This window comes from Lytechinus variegatus, chromosome 14, assembly GCF_018143015.1.
Source record: "Lytechinus variegatus isolate NC3 chromosome 14, Lvar_3.0, whole genome shotgun sequence".
Classification (NCBI taxonomy): domain Eukaryota; kingdom Metazoa; phylum Echinodermata; class Echinoidea; order Temnopleuroida; family Toxopneustidae; genus Lytechinus; species Lytechinus variegatus.
This window is the reverse complement of record NC_054753.1, coordinates 24,451,132-24,473,393: the sequence shown is the minus strand read 5'-3', so window position 1 is coordinate 24,473,393 and position 22,262 is coordinate 24,451,132. Positions and strand designations below refer to the sequence as shown.

Below are 22,262 nucleotides of genomic sequence, written 5' to 3'. Positions count from 1 at the left end.
TCTCAACTATGACCACAACTCTAAGCATCCTTCTCAATCCACCTCAAAATTATTTCAATCTGCACATCATTCTATCATGGTAACTTGCTACCATAGAAACTGCCAACAATCATGCTACCGTGGTAACTATCAACATATATCATGCTACCATGGCAACTACCAACATCAATCATGCTACCATGGCAACTACCAACATCAATCATGCTACCATGGTAACTACCAACATCAATCATGCTACCATGGTAACGACCAACATCAATCATGCTACCATGGCAACTACCAACATCAATCATGCTACCATGGCAACTGCCAACATCAATCATGCTACCATGGCAACTACCAACATCAATCATGCTACCATGGTAACTACCAACATCAATCATGCTACCATGGTAACTGCCAACATATATCATGCTACCATGGTAACTATCAACATCAATCATGCTACCATGGCAACTATTAACATCAATCATGATACCATGGCAACTTCTAACATCAATCGTGCTACCATGGTAACTACAACATCAATCATGCTACCATGGTAACTACCAACAGCAATCATGCAACCATGGCAACTACCAACATCAATCATGCTACCATGGTAACTACCAACATCAATCATGCTACCATGGCAACTACCAACATCAATCAAGCTATATGTGGTTAAGCATTAGCTGAACAATCTGAACATAAGTTCAAGCAGAATCTAATGAAATGATAAAGAGTATAAGATTTGTGTCGAATGATTCTGGTAGAATATTTATAATACTGAGAAGTCAACAAAGCAACCCTAGCATTCCAGCAAGTCAGATCATTTTTCCAAGCAGTAATAAAAACATTGTCCCACATGTGCTTATCCATGTCGGTGATCTTCAGTGTGGCCATTTCCAGCTTAGATTTCCTGATCTCACTAAGTTGCATAGTTGCATTATGCAAATAAACCTGATCTAGATCTACCATGGTATTTAGACAATTAACCTTGATTTGACTGACTTTCTCATTAAATAATTGTTTTGCTGCAAAAAAACTACTTACCTTTAAGCAATAAACAAAGATCAATTATTACGATATATTAGGAAGAGGGTACTTACTGGCTGTTCAATTTCATCTGTTGCTGTGTTTGATGTTGTCTGTACTGATTTATCTGATTTGGAGCAACCAGTTCCATTAGGTCCAAACTCTCCTTAATCTTCATCAAGATCTCATACTTCTCTCGACCTTGGACCTGTAAAAGTAACCCATAGATAACATGATTTATTCCCCATGGAGTGGATTATGTGCACACTAATTGAATCTGGCGATTGGGGTCGTAATGGGATCCAAGCTTTACTTGATCTCATACATCTCTCTCGACCTTGGACCTGTAAAAGTAACCCATGGATAACATGAATTATTCCCCATGGAGTGGATTATGTGCACACTAATTGAATCTGGCGATTGGGGTCGTAATGGGATCCAAGCTCTACTTGATCTCATACATCTCTCGACCTTGGACCTGTAAAAGTAACCCATGGATAACATGAATTATTCCCCATGGAGTGGATTATGTGCACACTAATTGAATCTGGCGATTGGGGTCGTAATGGGATCCAAGCTCTACTTGATCTCATACATCTCTCGACCTTGGACCTGTAAAAGTAACCCATAGATAACATGAATTATTCCCCATGGAGTGGATTATGTGCACACTAATTGAATCTGGCGATTGGGGTCGTAATGGGATCCAAGCTCTACTTGATCTCATACATCTCTCTCGACCTTGGACCTGTTAAAGTAACCCATGGATAACATGAATTATTCCCCATGGAGTGGATTATGTGCACACTAATTGAATTTGACGATTGGTGTCCATATTGTTAGAGCACTCATTAATCTTCATCAAGATTTCATACGTCACTCGACCTTGGACCTGTCAAAATAATTCATGATGGATAAAATGAATTATTCCCCATAGAGTGGATAATGTGCATATAATAATTCAATCTGGTAATTGGGGATATAATGAGGTTCAAGCTGTTTTCCATCAGGATTTCATACTTCTCTTGACTGAGCACCTCTCAAAGTAACCAATGGATAATATAAATCATACCACAAGGATTGGATAAACTTCATGTAGTTTTTCATACCTCAATGAGAAAGGTTTCTTCATCCTTTTTTGCCTTTTTGGAGAAGGACGTCACGCCCACTACCGAAGTGACCTTGCTGGGACCTGAAAGACAAAGTAGCGAGAATGAGGACGATCATTCGCTGCACTTGAATGGTGTCATATGATGCACCACGCTGCACCTTGGGGTACCGCGTTCCAGGATGCCGCCATCTTGCATTGATCCTAAGTACAACCACACGACGCTGACCAATCACGGACATGTCTGAGCAAGCCAAGCGTACGTTTTTTCTGCATGCGCATATAGTCGCCCTATGTGTCAATGATAACATTATAAACATCATAATATTCCATTCAATTCAATTTAATTTATTTCACATTTGCATAAAAAGACAATACATACATACAAATACAGTGATAAAATATGTGCAGTGAGCTAAACAGAGCAATAATAGCATTTTGAACATTACTGAAGCACAAAAAAATAAATTCACATTTTTAATGCCAGGGAGCAGCCATAAAAAAATTAACAAATGGTGGGTTTTCATACTGGGGTACCGATTTGTGCATCATATATTTGTTTGAAAATATTCAAACACAGTGGAAATTGTAAAAACGGGTGATGATGCCAAATGTAATGTATACTTTTCAATAAGAGCTTGCAAAAGGTAAGACATAAAAATTCATGGGAAACAAACTTTGTAACACGTAAAAGACTTCAACTCATTACTCAATGAGCTTCCCAGCGTATGCAAAAAGTCAAGTGAAATTTGCCTTCATAATTTATAACAAGGTGGTTCGCGAACCACGAGTCTCGCCTGATTTCGGAATCAGTGAAACTATGCAATATCATCTTTCGATCCCAAGATGACCTCTGACTTATCGTCATGAACATCCATGTGGTATTACCCAAGGATCATGTATGTACCAAGTGTGAACTTATTTGATGCAGAAATAAAGAAATGAGAGCAAGATGACCAAAAACTTTAACATTTTTTGGAAGAGACTAAATGGAAAAGTGATCACTAGGTCTCTGCCAAACTTAGTTCAGGTGAGACAAAAAAAATAAATGTTTCTCGGTCCTTACCTCTCTTTAGGGGTTTCTTTTGGGGCGCTTTATTCTTCTCAAAGGATTTCTCCTCTGACTTCCGATCCCTACCAGGACAGGCGCACACCCTCACGTCAAGAATCTGTCGGCCCAATATACTCCCCGAACTGAAAACAAGATTGAAAAAGAGTGGTCGTGAAATATATGATTGAAAAAAGAATGATAGAGCAGTAGAAAAATATATGAAAGTCAACGGCCAAATTGATAAAGACAGATATGAAACTGCAGTTGTATGCAGATTTCATCTGAGAAAGTTACTAATCATATAATAACGAATGCAGTCCTTGCAACAAATTTTAAGAAAGGTTGTTATGATATGAAAATCAAATGCAAAAATTCATGAAGAAATTTTTGAAAGCTAGTTTTATGCAGATTTCATATGAATGTTACTCGTATAAAATAATGAATGCATTTTTTTTTAAGTGCTAAATTTATGAAATTCCTGCTGAGACCACTAATAAAAGAGTGAAGCTTACTCTGATTCTAGGGTGAAGACGAGTTGTATCTTCCTCCTGTTCAGACCACCGACGCATGAGATGAAGCATTTAAAAGTGAACAGGTACTTAGAGAATTCTGTACCGACCTGGGGAACAGTATATGGGACTACAAGGCTATACCGTGAACTCTGTGGATCAGTGAAGTACATTGTGTTGGGGTCACTACATAGAACCAAGTGGTTTGAAGAATTTTCTGCAAAGAGAGAGAGAGAGAGAGATTTTTACTTTCTTTCTTGAAAATTGAAAAAAGAGAGGGGGCAAATTAAAATTACAGTCAATGTATTTGAAGGGATGGTCCGGGCTGAAAATATTTACATCTTGATACATAGAGCATTATTCATTGAGAAAAAATGCCGAAAATTTCATCAAAATCAGATAACAAACATTAAAGAAGTTTAGCAATATCTTGTGAAAACAGTCACCATGAATATTCATCTGGGCTCCGTAACACAAAGGTTTGCGATTGATTGCAAATATGAAAGAACCGCACTGATTTGTCCCCGGTCAGTATTTTAAACCATATATATGTGTGTGTAACATTGATCATGATTGGCCAGTTCATTTTAGCGATTGATCGCTATTCTTTGTGTTTCGGAGCCCAGGTGGGCTGATGATGTCACATCCCCACTTTCCGTTTTCTTATGTTAATACATACAATCACGACTTAACCTCAGTGAGGTATATCCATTGGCTCTTTTCACACATGTATCGTTCATAATTTAGCCCTGCATGCATGCATTATTTGTATACTATAACCCTTCAAACTGTTAATTCAAAACATATTATAAAACGGGTTCAAGGATGTAGCCAATGGTGAGTGCGTATTCAAGTCACGTGTTCATGCTTTAATTATGCGCAACCTTCAAGTCGTGAATTTTTCATGCAGCACTGTGCAATTTTTGTGCAGCATTAGTTCCAATAGCATGTAAAAACTGATACACGTTCAGTAAAACAGGCTGGCTAGGATTTTGATGCGCTTACTGAGGCGCGCATAGTAGATATGTGATGTCTTGTGATCTCTTCGTCTGTGCGATCGTACACAAGTTGGAGGGTTTTGAACAAGATTTCCATGAAAAATTCATTTTGCCGACCCGTTTTATAAAACAAGTAATGCACATTTTAAGATTCGTGATGTTAGTGACGATGCGAGCTACTCTCGGGCATTCACAATATTATGCAAAAGCACTCGGCGCAAGCGCCTCTTGCTTTCGCATAATTGTAAATACCCTCGAGTGTGCTGCATCGTCATAACACACTCATAAATGTGCATTAATTGTATAATATCAACTGGACTGCAGGGTTTCTTCTGTCCCATGACAAGAATGTTAATGTCAGTTTGTTATGCCATGAAAAGAGGGCGTGAAGAATAGAGTCCCTGAATTTGTCCCAGAACTCATCCTCAAACATGGATCAAACACAAACCGTTATTCATATTATTGCTGGATAGTTGCCAAGTCATTTCATACATTGAATTTTAGCAATAGCTTTGACTATAATTCATCAAATTGCAAATATTGCATTTTTTCCCTCAATAATTTGGTATTGTTCATAAAAAAACCCATATACATATGAAGAAGATATACCTTATGACATTTTTTTTACCCAGTCACCAAAATGTCTTTTGGCATTTCAGCTTCCCTTCAATTTTATGTACTTTGAGCCCTTGTGTCATTTAATTCATTGCTTTTTGTAGACCAATTGTTTTAAATCGTGAAGAACAATAACCTTTATAATCTAATATCATGCACAACAGAGGGGGTAGGGAAATGAGATATTTGGTGATGTCACATCTTCTTTTGGGGTTATGCACAGCCAATGATTTCAAATGTTCACTACGATAACATAAACATAGTTTTATTCCTTCAGCAAAAATGGAATTGTCATATGAGCTTTCTTGTCAAATCTACACAAAATTTGAGTATTTTGTGAGAAAATACACAAACTTTAATGTAATTCATGTTGCACATGCTACTACTTTGTGAAAATAAGTGAATTTTTAGAAGTTGAAACTTTTTCTGAGGGAGATTTCAGCTAATATGCTCATTAATGTGTCTCCTTTTATTCAAATCAATCTTCAATGTTGGGGGTGGACATTGGCGGCAGAAGCCAAAAAATTTAGGGAGGTCTACCTGAAATTTTGGGATGGACACGGGTAACATTAACAGAAATTTAGAAATTTTAGGGGGGGGTCGTCCCCCTCGACTTTAGTTTGGGGGGACAGGACCCCCCCTCCCCATGGGGTGAACTTGAAATATTAGACTTACCATCAGGTGGACCAACATGATTAGGGCATCGCGAGACCACTTCAGCTAGGTTCTCAGCCTGCTTGAAGATCGGAAGAACTCTGATGAAGCAGTTAGGTGGAGGCGCCGCGGTAGTCTTGAATTGGATAGGGCAGGGTTTATCCCTGTCCACGAATAACTTCTTGAGAGTTGGGCTGTACTGTGAGGGGCAGAGTTGATTGAAAGAGGTGTTCATCATTACCATTATCACCGTCATCATTTTTAATCATGGTCCTTAATCAATGTCATTATCTTCATTTGCCATCATTGTTTGGTCAAATTCAGCCGAAGGCATAGTATCAGCTTCATCACCATCACCATAATCATTATCATCGTCATCATCACCATCATCATAATCATCATCACCGTCATCATCATCATCATCATCATCATCATCATCACCATCACCATCACCATTATCACCATCATCACCATCATCATCACCATCATCATCACCATCATCATCATCAACATTATCATCATCATCATCATCATCATCACCATCATCACCATCATCATCACCATCATCATCATCACCATCATCATCACCCTCATCATCATCATCATCACCATCACCATCATCATCACCACCATCATCATCATCCCCATCATCACCATCATTATCTCCATTATGGTGATCAACAATGTATCAACATCGTTTTCATGGTTGTCGTCACCATTATCAAGATAACATCTTCATTATCAAGTTCATGATCATCACCACGATTCATTTGGCATACATGTATGCTATACTTACAGTCCACGACACACTTTTTGCTGCCTGGGATGTGGGTTGACCAAGATTGATCTGGAAATCATAAGGGCCAGGATACTCCACGCTGCAAAGATAAAAAAGATAACATTCTAAGGGGACTTTTGAATTTGGTTTGGAGGGAAAAAAGGATCATTTGATAGTTTTTAGGTCTGCTCTCTCCTTGAAAGTTGACACTCAACAGACCGTTATGACATACTTTCCCCCTGGTAAATGTTCCTACTCACTCATGAAAAATTGTGGTCTCATTTTATTTATTAAATTATTAGAAGTATACCATCCTCTACAAATCATATTTTGAGTGGCTGCCAAATGATCATAGAAAGACTTAACAAGACATTTGAAAGTTCATTGAGAGACAGACTGCTGAAAGATATTAAAATGAAAAGCATTTTTTCCTGAAAGACTGCTAAAAGACTGTTTTGAATGGTTTCAAAAAGTTTTGGAGCACATTAAGACCATTAAATGATTGGCTTGGAATCAGAGCTCCGAGACCATTGAAAGCTCATTGAAAGACCACTGAAAGGTCAAGCATATTCATGGTCATTCAGGGTCTTACATGTACAAGCAATCTTGCTCCCTGCATAACAGGGTTTATGTTTAAAAGACAAATGCTATCATTTTCTTGATAAGGTACTGAAATATTTTTTTGGAAATGATGGAGAGGAAACTTACTTTGAAGGTAGCTGCAGATTGTTTGGAGGAGGAGAGAAGGACTGGGGAGGAGGGGAGGTAGCAGGTTCCGTGGCCGATGGGTATCCTGTGGAGCTGGGCATGTTGTGGACGGAGAGATTGTCCGTCCCCGTCTGGGGAGGCAGAGTGGAGTTCAGCTGGTCCAAGAACTATTATCGGTTAGGAAAAAAAGATAGAAGAGGTGGAGGAGACAAGAGAATGTATTAGATGAGAGTGAGCATAAAATAAATCATAAAAAGATAATTATCAAACTTAGCAAATTCAACCATTGAAAGGCCACCTAAACATTCATGTTGCAAAAGATAATAATGCAACAATTATATAACACATAAGGACAAGTCCAGCCCAAATAAAAAAAGACAAATCCAACAAGCACAACACAGAAAATTTCATCAAAATTGGATGTAAAATGAGTTGTGACAAAAGTTTCGCTTATTTTCACAAAATAGTTATATTCACATCATGATCAGTATGCAAATGAGGGAACTGATGACACTCGCTCACTATTTCTTTTGTATTTTATTATATGAATCATGAAATATTCTAATTTTTTCCTCATTGTCCTGTTAAACAGTTTTATTTCACCCTGAACATGTGGAATTACCATTGTTTAACATTTTATGTTTCAGTCAAATTGGTCTTTATTGTAAAATCTGTAAAAAATTGAAATAATGTATAATTCAAACAATAAAAAAAATGTGAGTGAGGGACATCATCGATTCCCTCATTTGCATGTGACTAAATGACTAAATTGTGCATGTAACTATTCTGTTAAAAATAAGCGAAACTTTAAAATATCATAACTTTCTTATTTTACATCCGACTTTAATGAAATTCAATGCATTATGCTTGTCTGACTTTTCTCTATTGATTCAAATCAACATTTTTCTGAGGTAGACTTGACCTTTAAATTTAAGACAAGGTTTCTGAGCACTTCATACTATTACGTAGACCTGCTCCAGCAGTTATTTGGATCAAGTACTTGAGCATTCAAGGAATTTCTTTCTACATGGTACCCATATACTACACCTGGGTAAAGAATGGCAAATGATAAAAAAAATGCCTTGCCACAGGATGTGAGTCCTGTGGTGGAATTTCAACCCCACACCTTGTGGTTGAAAGTCCTGAAATTTATCCACTGAGCCACATCACCTTTTTCAACTATAGACGGTTTATTACCTTGACAAGACAAAATTGTCCAATTTCTTATGGTCTTAACTTCATCCTATATCAAATATTCATCTTCCAGTTTCCAAATATTTTTACATTTTATGTCTTATAAATCTGTTTGTAAAAAAGAAAACACCATATTGCAAGTTCTGTACTCATGTACGGCAAAGCAATCAGTTTCTTACTGTTTAATTGCATTATGATTCCATTGTTAAAACTATAACTTTTTCACAAAAATTTTGTGGCAATGCCTGCATTTTATATGAAAAAAAAAAAGTTCATCTGCACCTACATGTAGTACAACAGGGTGGGGCACTATGATTCTCATTCATTGGCCTATCAAAATGTATCCTGAACACACATACATATATATATATATATATACAACCGACGCAGGACCTTCATTTTTATTCTTGTCTATATATATACATATATACATATATATATATATATATTTGAGATCAGTATGGAGAGGGCCGTAGCAAGGTCAATACCCGTCTTCATCAAGCTTTCGGGCACATGCCCTTCATCAGGATCTAAACCAATATATAATATATATTTTTTTCATATGTATATCATTCAATCTTGTGACACCCTAAACATATTGACATATAAGTACTCTTTTTCGCTGCTTTTGGCAACTTCAATATTCTTTCCACTGCACACACATACATGTACATTACACAGTGGTAAATAAAACAGTGCTTTTTACATGCTTTTATGAAAGAGTACATGTATATTCACCTTGTAATGGAAATACCCCCCCCCCAAAAAAAAAATTTGAAAAGAAACTTTGGCCTTATAATAAATCCATTTACCGGTAATATAGTCATGTGGAAGACTCATATGCACATCAATCCACTGACAAGCTGCAATATGAATTATTAAATATTAATTGGTATTACTTCAAAGATCTCATAAAGACTATATATACCCTTGGATCATCTGGAACTGCCAAAAGATATTTTTCTTTCTGCTCATCTTTAGGTGGACTGACCACATAACCACAGACATGGTCTTGACCATCACCATCAACTGCTACAAGAGTGTGCGTTAAGGCCATACTGAATTCAAGGGGTTAAACTGGATGGTCGAGGAGATTGCAGGACTTCTTCTTCTGAGCCGTAGATCACTGTATTCTGCAACTCCTGCAACCACTCTATCATACATTGGCCATTTCAGATTCTCACTAGGAAATATGGACTCCACTTGTAGTTCCGTCCTGGACCTCTCGTGGAGAAGTGGTCATCTTCCCCTTTGAAAATCCTTTGTGACGAGTGGAAACATAAAGCTAAACATGGTCGGACATCCATCGACAGTAGCAATATTCATAATCTACAGATAGCTGATAAGTTGTGCGAATACATGTAGCGACCTCTATGATTTCATAGATGTTTCACAATCAAATATGTCCAAGGTCAAGGAAAAGTTGCTCAACAGCTCAAGGAAAAATAAACTCAAAACTGCATGCAGAATTATCCAACAGCTTCAACTTGGTAGGAATTAGTACGAATGAAGGCAAAACTGTGACTGAGCATCGTTCGATTGCGGCTGCCACAATTCCTTGCTTTCCGGAATTTAAGTTGTATGGTAGAGTCCACACTCCACTGTTGGCAATAGGATGCAGATCACATGTAAGTCTATTCCAAATAATGGCAGGCTTTCAAATCCATGGAAATACTGTCGCAGCTCGACCTACATGTATGTCACGATGATCACCATCCGACACATGTAATCTTCAGTAATAGCAGGTACCGTACTGTGCAAGGCAGCCAAGGCAATAGCCATCAGCAGTGAGTCAGAAAAGGTGGACACATGTTCACATGGCAACAAGCTTGACCCATGGCATGATGATCTTTATCCAATACATGTAATCCTTAGTTAGTACATGTATGCAACTTCAAAGTCGACCATTTGAATGGAGTCATGAACGGTACTGTTCAGTCATGTCAGTACAGGCTGATCGAGTTTTCCCATACATGTATAACATAACCCAGGAAAGTGTGCAATTGATACTGCTCAGAACTACAAAGCATGTGGACATGTGGTTTTCCCTGTATGAAGTTGCTTTTAAAGAGAGCACACACTGAAAGCACTGAACCACATATATTACACATATTGTCATAGGTTTGCATAACACACAGGCACAGTACACAGGCCAGTACAAAGTGCAGGTACTAGTAGCCTTTAATCAAGACCCATTCAGGCAGAGAATATTGATTTTATGTCAAAGTTGGATTAATAGACAATAGTCTTCCCATCCATACCCTTTGTTCTTAAAGTGTGTATACCCAGTTAATGTGTGTTCAGACAGGTTGTGTGTCCGGACAATCAATTTTTAGAAAGCCATTTGGAAAAATTTACAAGCAAAGTTTCATCAATTTTTAGTACAAAATCTTAGCAAATATTATAGAGAACAAAATAGAAGATGATTACAACTCGAGTTCATATTTTTAGTGTAATCCAAATACAAAAAAGAAGGCTTCAAAAATATAAAATAACATTAAATAATATTTCATAGGCTTCAAAATTTAACTGAGAATTGTCGCGCATATGCCTGTAATCCAAGCTGTGTGGGGGAAGTTACAAATTGATTCAGGTTTGAGGTTCAAGCCCAGGTCACGTCTTTCAAAACTTAAAACACACACACACAGAATGATTTCCTCACTATCGCCGTTTCATACAATGGTAGCCTAGACACCATGAAGAGACTCTTTTCTTAATTCATAAAGTTTAAATTTGCACATGGAGTCTATGTAATTAGACTCTAAAAAATTTCTGTGTCGTATCATCACAATCTAATTTTTCGTTTGGAATGAAGCAAAAAAGCAGGTCTGTATTATGGAATCAGAAATGGCAAGAGACCCATTATAATTTCAAAATATGGATAGCCTACGATGGAACAAAGGGAAGTAACTTAAGCTTGATACCTATTGTTTTAAACGTAGCTGGAAAAAATTGTTTTCTGCATTTTGAAGGACAAGTCCAACGTAACAAAAACTTGATTTGAATAAAAAGAGAAAAATTCAACAGGCATAACACTGAAAATTTCATCAAAATCGGATGTAAAAGAAGAAAGTTATGGTGTTATAAAGTTTCGCTTCATTTCACAAAACAGTTATATGCACCTCTCGGTCGGTATGCAAATGAGGAACTGATGACATCACTCACTATTTCTTTTGTATTACATTACATGAAATATTTTTATTTTCTCATCATTGTCATGTGAAATGAAGTTTCATTCCTCCCTGAACAAGAGGAATTCCATTATTTTAACATTTTGTGCTTCAGGCAAGGAGGTCCTAATCGTCAAATTTGTAAAAATCGAAATATTGTATAATTCAAACAATAAAAAACAAAAGAAATAGTGAGTGACATTATACAACTCTCTCATTTGGATGTAACTGGCTCGTTAATATATTTGTTAAAAATAAGCAAAACTTTGAAATGTCATAACTTTCTTATTATACATCTGATTTTGATGAAATTTTCAGCATTGTGCTTGTCAGATTTTTCTCTATTGATTCAAATCAACATTTTTCTGAGGTGGACTTGACCTTTAAACACACAAACACACAGAATTATTTCCTTACTATAGCCGTTTAATACAATGGTAGTCTAGACACCATGAAGAGACATTTTTCTTTATAGTTCATAAAGTTAAAATTTGCACAAGGAGTCTATGTAATTAGACTCTTAAAAATTTCTGTGTCGTATTGTCACAATCTGATTTTTAGTTTGGAATGGAGCAAAAAAGCAGGCCTGAATTATGGTATCAGAAATGACAAGAGACCAATATTAATCTCAAAATATGAATAAAAACTAACTTAAGCTTGATACCTCTTTTTTTTACATATAGCTGGAAAAAATGTTTTCTGCATTTTAAGCCCCAAAAAGGTTTATTCTTGGTAATTTCACATCAACTTGATCACCAAAATACCTGATATTTTGGCCTATTATTCTTATTCATTCCCACCTGAACATGACCCTTTTGGTGGAAGTTCTCAAAGTTAGGAGCATGCTCAGTATGGTCCAATTGCAGACAATTAGGCATATGATTCAAATCACTATCAGCAGCAGAGGGCGCTCATGTCTAACTAATCACTGCGTCGAGAAAGTTCTTGTAATTTTGATGAGTACCTACTATTAAGTGGGTATTCTATTTCAGTAATATTATAAGCAGTTCACTTTCACACTGGCAAAAATACCCAGGAATCATTTCATAAAGCTGTTCGTACATTGTACGAGTGGCTATACGCATGACCGATGACACACCTTTTTTGGAATAACTTGATGTTCACCTCAATTTCAATGGTGTTATTACCTGCTAAGAAAGGTTCACCAGTCGCACGCAGTCACTTGTAACTTACGAACAGCTTTGTGAAACACCAACCTGGGGGCTGTTTCACAAAGATTTAAGTATGACTTAGAGTAGCACTTAAATGTCTACTTGCGCGCAGTATAAAAGGCATGACAGCATTGGTCAGATCATGCCAAGAGGACGCGCACTACTGCATATTGATCAATAAGATTGCACGTTGCATATCATGTACGCGCCGACATTTAAGTGCGACCTAAGTCATACTTAAATCTTTGTGAAACACCCCCCCCCCCTGGTATTTTATGCAGATCAGAGTGGAACAGTGTAAATTGATTGACCGATGCAAAACATCTAAAAACAACTAATTTGATCAAAATAGAGAGCAGTCAATTCAAAAATCAATTGCTACAGTGAAGGAGCATCTATATTTCAATGTAACTAAATGACAATCAATGACATTTTAGAAGCAAATTATCAACTGAAAAAAATCTATTTGTGTGGCTGCCATTGAAATTCATCAACACATTGCAAATAGTGATAGCTGTAAAGGAATAGATTATAGTCTGTTGCAATTGTGCTCCTCTGAGGATTATCAAACATCAACATCCATGGCAGTTTATCCAACCTCACCATCAACATCATGCTCGGAACCAAATCACTGCATCACTATCACCATGAAACAATATTTCTATCAATACCGGCAAAACGGTATACATGTAAAATGTTACCTTGGGTAGGATATTTATTTCTCTTCAATCAGAATAAAATGTCTTCCTCCTTTTTATTTTGTTTACAACGTCCAAGTTTCGACCAGTATATCCTATGCAGTGATGATATATTCTCGCACTCGTACACCCATTTCAATTGCTTGAATTATCATCCAGCAACAATACACACACCATTTGTACACAGACATCAGCTGGATCAAGGGGAAGAACCTGAACTACTTTCAGCTCATGCATATATGCATGAGCTGCTTCCATATAAGCATGTGGCACTGCCTTATTGGGAGCACAGCCTGTGGACTTTGACCAATCAGGTTCTGGGAACCGGGGTGAAAAGGTGAATTTGGATGACATCATCCAGGGTCCTGGGGAAGACGTGTTTGTAAACACAGCAAGTCTGGACAAGTCTGTGGAATGTTCGATTGTGATTCCAACAGTAGGGGTGTTGGAGAAAAATCAATTCCCTAACAGAACAAAAGGGCAAGTTGGCGGATAATTTCTGCAATACCTATTGAGTAAAATAATTAGTTCTTTGGTAATGACACTCTTTTGGGATGTCAGTAGCATTCCAACTCTTTTTCAATTAACATATTTGAAAGAATCTTACAAATGAGCCATCCTAAGATTACCCCCCCCCCCTCCACTGACACAATATTGACTGGTCTCATTTCAACACAACTGATAAGCAGATGATAATATTTGTACCGATCAGCTGATCTGTTGTAATTATAGTATATAGCCAAAAGCTGGTATTTCCAATAATTCTATATTCTAACCAATAATTCTTATTACTGAATTTACATTTTGTTAATCAATAAAAAAAAAATCAAAAATTAATAAAAAAGAGCTCATATTCATGCAAAACAAGCTCAAAGGTGATTTTTACATGTTTGCATTTTTCTTATAACTTCAGATTATGAAATATGTAGCTCAATATAAAAACATTATTTTCCATTGCTTTTTGTCAATAATCCTTCAGAAATTCTGCGCTCAAGAGGAATTTTGAATGCCCCCCCCCAAAAAAAATATATAATAATAAAATAATATGTAAATGAAAAAAAATATATAAACTGAAGAAATACAAAAAAGATATGGGAGGTGAGGGAAAACAACACAAGTTGCAACTTTCCAGTGTTGACAAACTTAATAAAATGATGCCTTGTCTATTATTTTTAAATTAATAAAATTGAGGATCATCTGCTTGCACAAAAGAGTGGTGTTTAATAAACAAAATGTCATGGATAAGTTTCTTACAAATAGCAGTTGTCATGAATGGCAAGATCGCCTTTTATTTTCACCAGACGATACAACTACCAAATAGAAATTTTCCATTCATGAAGACAGTGCTGGGAATAGGGATATCCCCTATCACTTTTCTTTTAGTGAAATGTATGTGGTCTCTTTTTGACTGTGTATTATAAATACATAGTCTTACAATATACGTTTTCAGATATCTGCTAGTAGTACTACGACAGAGAATAAATTGACCTATAATTGTTTATTTATAGAGAAACTAAAATGTTTCAAGAGGAAAAACTAATTGTTTTGCTACTTGGTAACATAATTATATGCAGTATAAATGTACTGAGTAGTTAATCAGCATGTTATCATTTAAGTGGGCCTATATTACTGGACTACACTAGCATTATAGGTTAGGAAACTGGCCAGATATGAGTAGTTGAGGTCTCGAAATGGTGCTATTGGTTCATATCTGCTTTAATACTGTTTAATAATTTCCATCTCTAAAGTGCTTCATTTCTAATTTGTATGGACCTTTATTGGAATATCGTAATCTTGAGTTTTCTGAACAATACCACAGTTCCAGTAATAACGATGAATTCGATCAATAAACCAGTGAAATCATAACCTACTCACCGATCCTTCATTTGGCATTGTGGGAAGGCTGGGCATGCTGGGAAGGCTCGGAATGCTGGGCATGGAATTGAGGTTGGGTATATGTGGCTCCATCTGGATCTGCTCCACCTGGAACTCCACCTGGTTCTCCTGGACGATGTTAGCTTCGGATCCATCAAAGTCGTAGTTCTGGAAGTTGACTTGAACAGGCTCCTGAAGGATTGACCTACGAACAGTTCAGAATCGGGAAAATTCGCTATGTACACCATAATAACTTCTGGGCCCCGTGACACAAAGGTTACAGATTAATCGCTAAATGAAATTCACTAACACCAAAATAACTTCCGGGCCCTGTATTATCACGAAGGTTACAGATAATCGCTAAATGAAATGGCCTATCAGGATCATCATTGCATGCACATTTTGCTCAGTGAAATGACTAGGAATCATTCAGAATTGTTCTTTCATATTAGCGCTCAATCAAAAAGCTTTGTATAACAGGGCCCTGGGCTTCTATAACATAACACTAAGTGATTGAATAAGGAACTGAACTCCATGAATGGTAGCATTGATCGTCGCAAAAAAATAATCCTTATGATCGATGGCGGTTCTCTGACAGAGATACCAGGATTTGCAGTAGCTTGTAACATATCGGTGAACTCATTGACACTGAAAGCCCGACAAACACTATGCGATTCGTTGCGATCCGAATTTCAAAGAATTTATAACAGAATTTGATAAGATGAACAATCCAACCAATAAAAATCTTAGCGATGCGAGTTCAGAATAGTGGTAGGACTACTGTAATCAAAATTCATTCTAGTTCAAGCCTCCCTGTAGGGATAAAAGCAAATTCATATCCAAATCGCAATGACGTCATCATCGAAGGCAACTTGAGCCGATTTGGACCTTGCTTTATAATTCTACTTCTTGGAACGTTCACATTGAATGCAAAATTTGAATTAATTAAAAAAAATCATGTTGCATCGGATCACATAGTGTGTGAGCTGGGCTTAACTCCTAATGAAACAGCCCCCCCTCCCATTGAAAAGGAAAAGATGCATCAAGCGGATTACAATTCGAAAGCACAAAATCAACAATAAGTAGGCCTGGAAGAATAAAAGTCTTCTCATTTATCAATGGAAGATATCTATCAAACACTTGGTTACTTTAGTAAAGACTGTTAACATATTGAATAATTTTAAGCTTTATAAAATATGTATCAAGCCAAACAACACATAAAAATTCCCTCTCTCTAAAAAAAAATCTTAACTTCCTTGAACAGAGCAAAGACATAATCCATCGCTCAAATTCTGAAATTGGCATTGCATTCTTCAACCTTCCTTTAAGCTCTACAGGTACTCACTCAGCATGCACCCTTGTGAAGCATATTCTCCTTGCGATTTCACACATTTCTCATTCCTTTCCTCCTCAAAAAACATACTAACGCGATCCTGATGGAACTACAACTAGCTCCGATGAGCGCAAGAATCAAAGTTGTTCAACACCTAGCAACTTGTCTCCCCCAAAATGACTTTGGTCCCTAGACCCTGGGATACCAATAAAAATGATGAACTTTCTTGCATCATATAGAAATTCCTGCACATGCAGGCCTCGGCAAACAAAGGGAAACATATCTATAATTTTCAGAGATAAGTTTCGATCAATGTCTCAGTGATTCTGTAGAGTGGAGTTTATAATGACTGAGTGGCCCATTGTCAGCATTATGCAAACAGACTTTGACATCATGGAATTACCAGGAATATTTTAAGTTTTTATCATGACACACCTCTTGATATGGGGAAGACCCCAAAGTTTGTGAGCTTCTTTAAACTTAAAGGGTCATTTTAATAGTGCTCTTTAAAGGTACACACAACTTTTCCATAATAATAATAATAATATTGATGATTACAGGTATTTGTCTAGAGCCATCTATCTAGAAATAACCTGTTATGAGTTCCATTGTAATTAATGTTATTACCCTGGCTTCAGCTCGAGCTGCCTTCCAGCGCTCAGTGCATTCAAAGAATTTACCCTGCCAGGTACCCAGTCACTTGACCTGGGTCGAGTGCAGCCCAATGTGCCCCTAGTTTCCCTTGTCCCACTTTCTGACTTACCCTTGATTGACATCACCCTGCAGGGTGGCCCACAGGGCATGAAATGTCTCTTGGCTCAGAGGTAGGTCTGGTATCTCCTGTGATGGCTGCTGCGTCATCGGGACATTTCCATCCATACTGACAGAATCACTCGTTCAATTTTAACAATGTTACAGAAGCTCTAAGGAGGCACAGACTGTTCTTATCAGGTGCTTGTAGGCTGAAGGCAAGAATGGGTGGCGTAAGATGCAAAAGAGCTCAAGGATTCAAGGTTCTAGAGCAGCATTTGGTAAGTGGCTTCCATGGGTAGGGAAGGATTGCAGAGGTGACTATGACGAATCTCTCTGGAATTATTGACAATGTTGGTTCAGTCTGAAGCATGAGAGCTTCAGGAATCTTCAAAGTTCTAAAGCAACATTTGGTAAGTGGCTTCCATGCGTAGGGAATGACTGCAGCAACCACGCTTCTTAAGTTATCTCTCAGGGAGAAAGTGCTGACAATGTTGGTTCAGGTTGAACCAACCCTGATGCAACTTTACCATTCTATAGATACTACAACAACAGTGGCAGCAACTTGGAGATCAGAAAGGCGTGGTACGATAGGCAAGTGTCGTTGGGGCAGTTTCAGCATTTACTCGAAGGCACAATACTGCAGCTTCTGTATGGTGTAAAATACAAACACAAAAATAATATGATTTAATGTCAAGATTTACAAGAAATTCAAATCATTTTGAATTCGAGATTTCTTAAAAGCCAGCCAGGCAGATGCTAAATTACAATCACATATTAAACAAAGGTTGACAAAGATTTTCTCAAGGATTTCATGGCATAGCAACAAGCTTGTGCAGCTTATAAACTTGGATGCAGTGTTGTTGCCCATTCATTATTTAAATGTCCAATAGCGTATACATTGCTGGTAACCATTGAAAAAGAAGAATAATAAAACAGCTTCACAAACATGAAAGAAATCTGGTCAATGATAAAGATAAATGGTACTTCCCATTTTAGCACAATATGTCATGGGATTTCATGATTGGAAAATGCTAAAAAAAAAAGTAATGCATCCATATTTGGGTCAACTTGAAGCTATAGGCCAATGTGTGATGAAACTCTTGCATCATCATAAACACAGGATGGCAACTGAGATATGTTTGGTTGTTTCACAGCATACCTGAATACATGAATATTCATGAGCATGTCAATTTATTCTAAATGCATTTTGGGGGTTCCATCATACACTGATACAAGAACATCCACTCATCTCTCCCACAGTTCCAATGCTCACTCAATCATGTTTATCTTATGATGAATATTCAGTGTCACTGGTTTGATTCATACTCTCTTATTCATTCATCAAATGCAATAATCCCATTCATGCATATTCATTAAGATGCCTTTATGCCCATCACCAAATAAGGCCATGACCTTGTTTTAACAACACCCTGTGTTTTCAATAGTCAATATTATTGCCCTTATTGTGCAATAATCATTGAAGATGGGAATCCCTTGCACACCCTGGGAATTTACCAGTCCTTTGATGAACATAGGCATGACTGTAGTCCCATATCTCTGGTTTTGTGTAAGATGATGATACACTGATAAAGGTATATAGTGCAGGTATTTTATATCTAATTCTCGGGGGCCATCTTTCATAACTTCTGCCTAAATCTACTATGTTGGATGAGCCTTGACAATGCAGTGATTGAGATATTCCGGGGCTTTTTCTTTAATTCCAAGACTTGTGAGAACTTTGGCAAGTCCCTGTGTAGATTTTTTCCCCTACAGCAATTCCACATGGTTTTGTACAAGATATATAATACTGTGCGGTTGAAACATACTTTCCAATACAAAATCATGTTTTGAGCTATTTTTCTTGTTCATCTTATGTGAGAATACATCTAAAGGCTCCTAAATATCTATAAGAGCTTACTTAAAGGAGAAGTTCACCCTGACAAAAATTTTGTTGAAAAAAGCAGAAAAAAAAGTGGTGAAGGTTTGAGCAAATCCATTACAGATAAAGTTATTAGAATTTTAAGTTTTTGATTTGTGACGTCATAACGAGCAGCTGCCCCATGTTATGTATAAAATGCATAAATCTCATTTTTCAATAGTTTATGATGACTAATAGTTTTATTTTTTTGGACAGAGTGTAAACTTTTTATTTCATTTTTAGTCCCGACTGTCACATAATTTGTCTATTGATACACTGAAGGTACAAATAAAAACCATTCAATTTTCTGAGAAAATTACATTTCATTGACTTTTTCACCACCACCATACGATATGGAGGAAAACTGCTAACACATTTCACAAATCAGATAATTAAAATTCTGATAATTTTTTTTCACTCTTTGATGGATTTTCCTCAAACCTTCACAAATGCAATTTCTTTTACTATAATAATTTTTTGCTTTTTTACAAATAACTTTTTGTCAGGGTGCACTTCCCCTGTTAAGAGGTCACAAATCTGGCATCAAAAGATGCATGAGAACTACATGTACATGAGATGCTGCAGAAAAAGTCACAAGGTGGTCAAACAAAAAAATCTGGGGTGTACCCCCCCAGACATGCCAGAGGGAAATATTATTCTCCAATACAACTTTAGTTGACTGTATTAAATTATTTTCATTATGAAAAAAAATTAAAATACTTGAATGACTTGAAATTGATTTGATTTATTTACTTACCAACAACATTTGATTTTATTTATTTACAAACAATATTCATTTACAGTTTATGAAAGAAATTACATAAGTTACACATACATGTTTAAAAATAAATCGAGCAAGAAAATAACACAAACTTCTGCTAGTCGAGCCTAGTCTGCAGGCACATACCCTGATTGACATTTTGATCAACAAGTGTGTCTCCAAGCAAAGACTAGCACAAACAAAACGAGAGGGCCTTAAGTACACAAGGCATGAATAGGTTGCAATTCAGACCCTTTACTCGAGTGAAGGGTTTGCAAAGCAGACTCGAGCCTGGCCCCACAAATGATTAAGTTAAATTTCAAAATCATTTGATGGACCAATCACAGGACATAACAAAAATGTCTGCATTCACCAAAAACTGGAAGAAACTATTGCACTTAACCAGGGAACTGCACTCATTAATGGTAACAATGACGCCATCACAGATCTATAATTACTTAAAGAAAAATAACAAATAATGCCTAAATAACCATCTCTTCCTTTTTTCTTCAAAGTTGTACAGAAGCCATATGCCATTCCCTTGAATGACCAAAACACCATTACCAGTACCTCCCTTGGCTGGGGATAATCCTAGTCCTTCATTCTCCTGGGATTAAAATCTTAATGGGGGCAAAAATGGATTGCCAACGTGGAACCTGAGTCACCCTTTTGTCAAGGGGGGGGGAATCTGCACCCCCCTGGTATTATTGCACGGGTAATTGACCACATGGTATTGTGCTACTGGGAAGATCTCCATGCACTGGATCATATGATGATGCAATACCAGCACATATCAATGGTGTTTGGCCCAGGTCAGCCCAGATGAAGAACCACATGGCCAGAGACATTCCTCGGCCCTGTAACATTGAGCCTCTAGACTGATTGCAAGGCTTATTTGTAGGATTAATCATAAACAATAATCAATGCAATCAAACATAGAAATCAGGACTATGATCAACCGCCAAGAACTAAAACACTTGATTATTGATACTTTCTTAAAGTTAATTAATTCCTCATCAGGGAATTTTACCAAACATATACTAACAATTAACATACTTAAGGGCTGGGACTAAAACCCGGGTACCTGGGTCCCACCCGGAAGCCTCGGGTACCCGGGTAGAAAAATCAATACCCGATACCCGAAAATTGCTCACCAGTATAACGTACATTTGATTTGTATTGCGTAGTGTAAGACATGATTGTAACTCATCACAAAAGTACACAAGTCTCATTTTGAATCTCACCAATTACCCTCGAAATATCCATAAATAAAAGTTCAAGTTGCGCCTCATCTTCGCCATTTTTCTTTTGCATCGCAGTGACGTCATCCAGCCACTGCGACGCAAGCCAATTTATGAATGAAAATATAGTAAGCATGCGCATTGCAAGCCTCAGCCCCACACAGTATTCCGACTTTTTCCGTCAAAACAAGTCTGCAATACTCTGTCGCCTCGTACTAAAATCGACCTAGAATTCCACTTTCCTTTATTTCATGTGAATTATGAAAGGTATTCTCAGAGGATCTGTTTACTCACCGATACCACGCAGGTAAGCAATTTTATTACTTCTTGCTTTTACGTCAACATCTTACGAAGTAGCGTCGATATTGCATCGTGTTTGTGAGTTTGTAGAATCTATCGTTACGTGAACAAAGTCAATTGATTTCCGGGTTTCGGAGCATACGAGGCACCAGCCAATCACGTTCTTGATACCATTTTCAGTTCATCATTAACCGAAAATGGTAACACGATCTTGATTGGCTGGCGCATTTGACGCTCCGAAACCCGGAAATCAATTGACTTTGTTCACGCAGCGATAGATTCTACAAACTCACGAACACGATGTAATATCGACGCTACTTCGTAAGATTTTGACGGAAAAGCAAGAAGTAATAAAAATTTGCTTACCTGCGTGGTATCGGTGAGAAAACAGATCCTCTGAGAATACCTTT

At 37.2% G+C, this 22,262-nt stretch overlaps 1 protein-coding gene across 4 annotated transcripts in view; it reads right to left on the bottom strand.

The window, feature by feature from the left end:
• LOC121427417 (cellular tumor antigen p53-like) overlaps positions 1-22,262 on the bottom strand; it is a 44,514-nt gene that overhangs the window by 11,326 nt on the left and 10,926 nt on the right. For 2 of the 4 annotated variants that reach the window (XM_041623797.1, XM_041623798.1), the window contains exons 2-10: positions 17,644-18,279; positions 15,548-15,752; positions 7,439-7,605; positions 6,749-6,830; positions 5,974-6,151; positions 3,689-3,902; positions 3,192-3,319; positions 2,127-2,209; positions 1,092-1,225 (exon numbers count right to left, since the gene is read on the bottom strand). In XM_041623797.1, coding sequence (XP_041479731.1) covers positions 1,092-1,225; positions 2,127-2,209; positions 3,192-3,319; positions 3,689-3,902; positions 5,974-6,151; positions 6,749-6,830; positions 7,439-7,605; positions 15,548-15,752; positions 17,644-17,759 — 1,307 coding nt within the window. In that variant the 5' untranslated portion in view covers positions 17,760-18,279. Of the gene's footprint in view, positions 1-1,091; positions 1,226-2,126; positions 2,210-3,191; positions 3,320-3,688; positions 3,903-5,973; positions 6,152-6,748; positions 6,831-7,438; positions 7,606-9,560; positions 10,854-13,675; positions 13,819-15,547; positions 15,753-17,643; positions 18,280-22,262 lie in introns of those variants that run through there. The other 2 variants (XM_041623800.1, XM_041623799.1) reach the window with 2 other exon arrangements.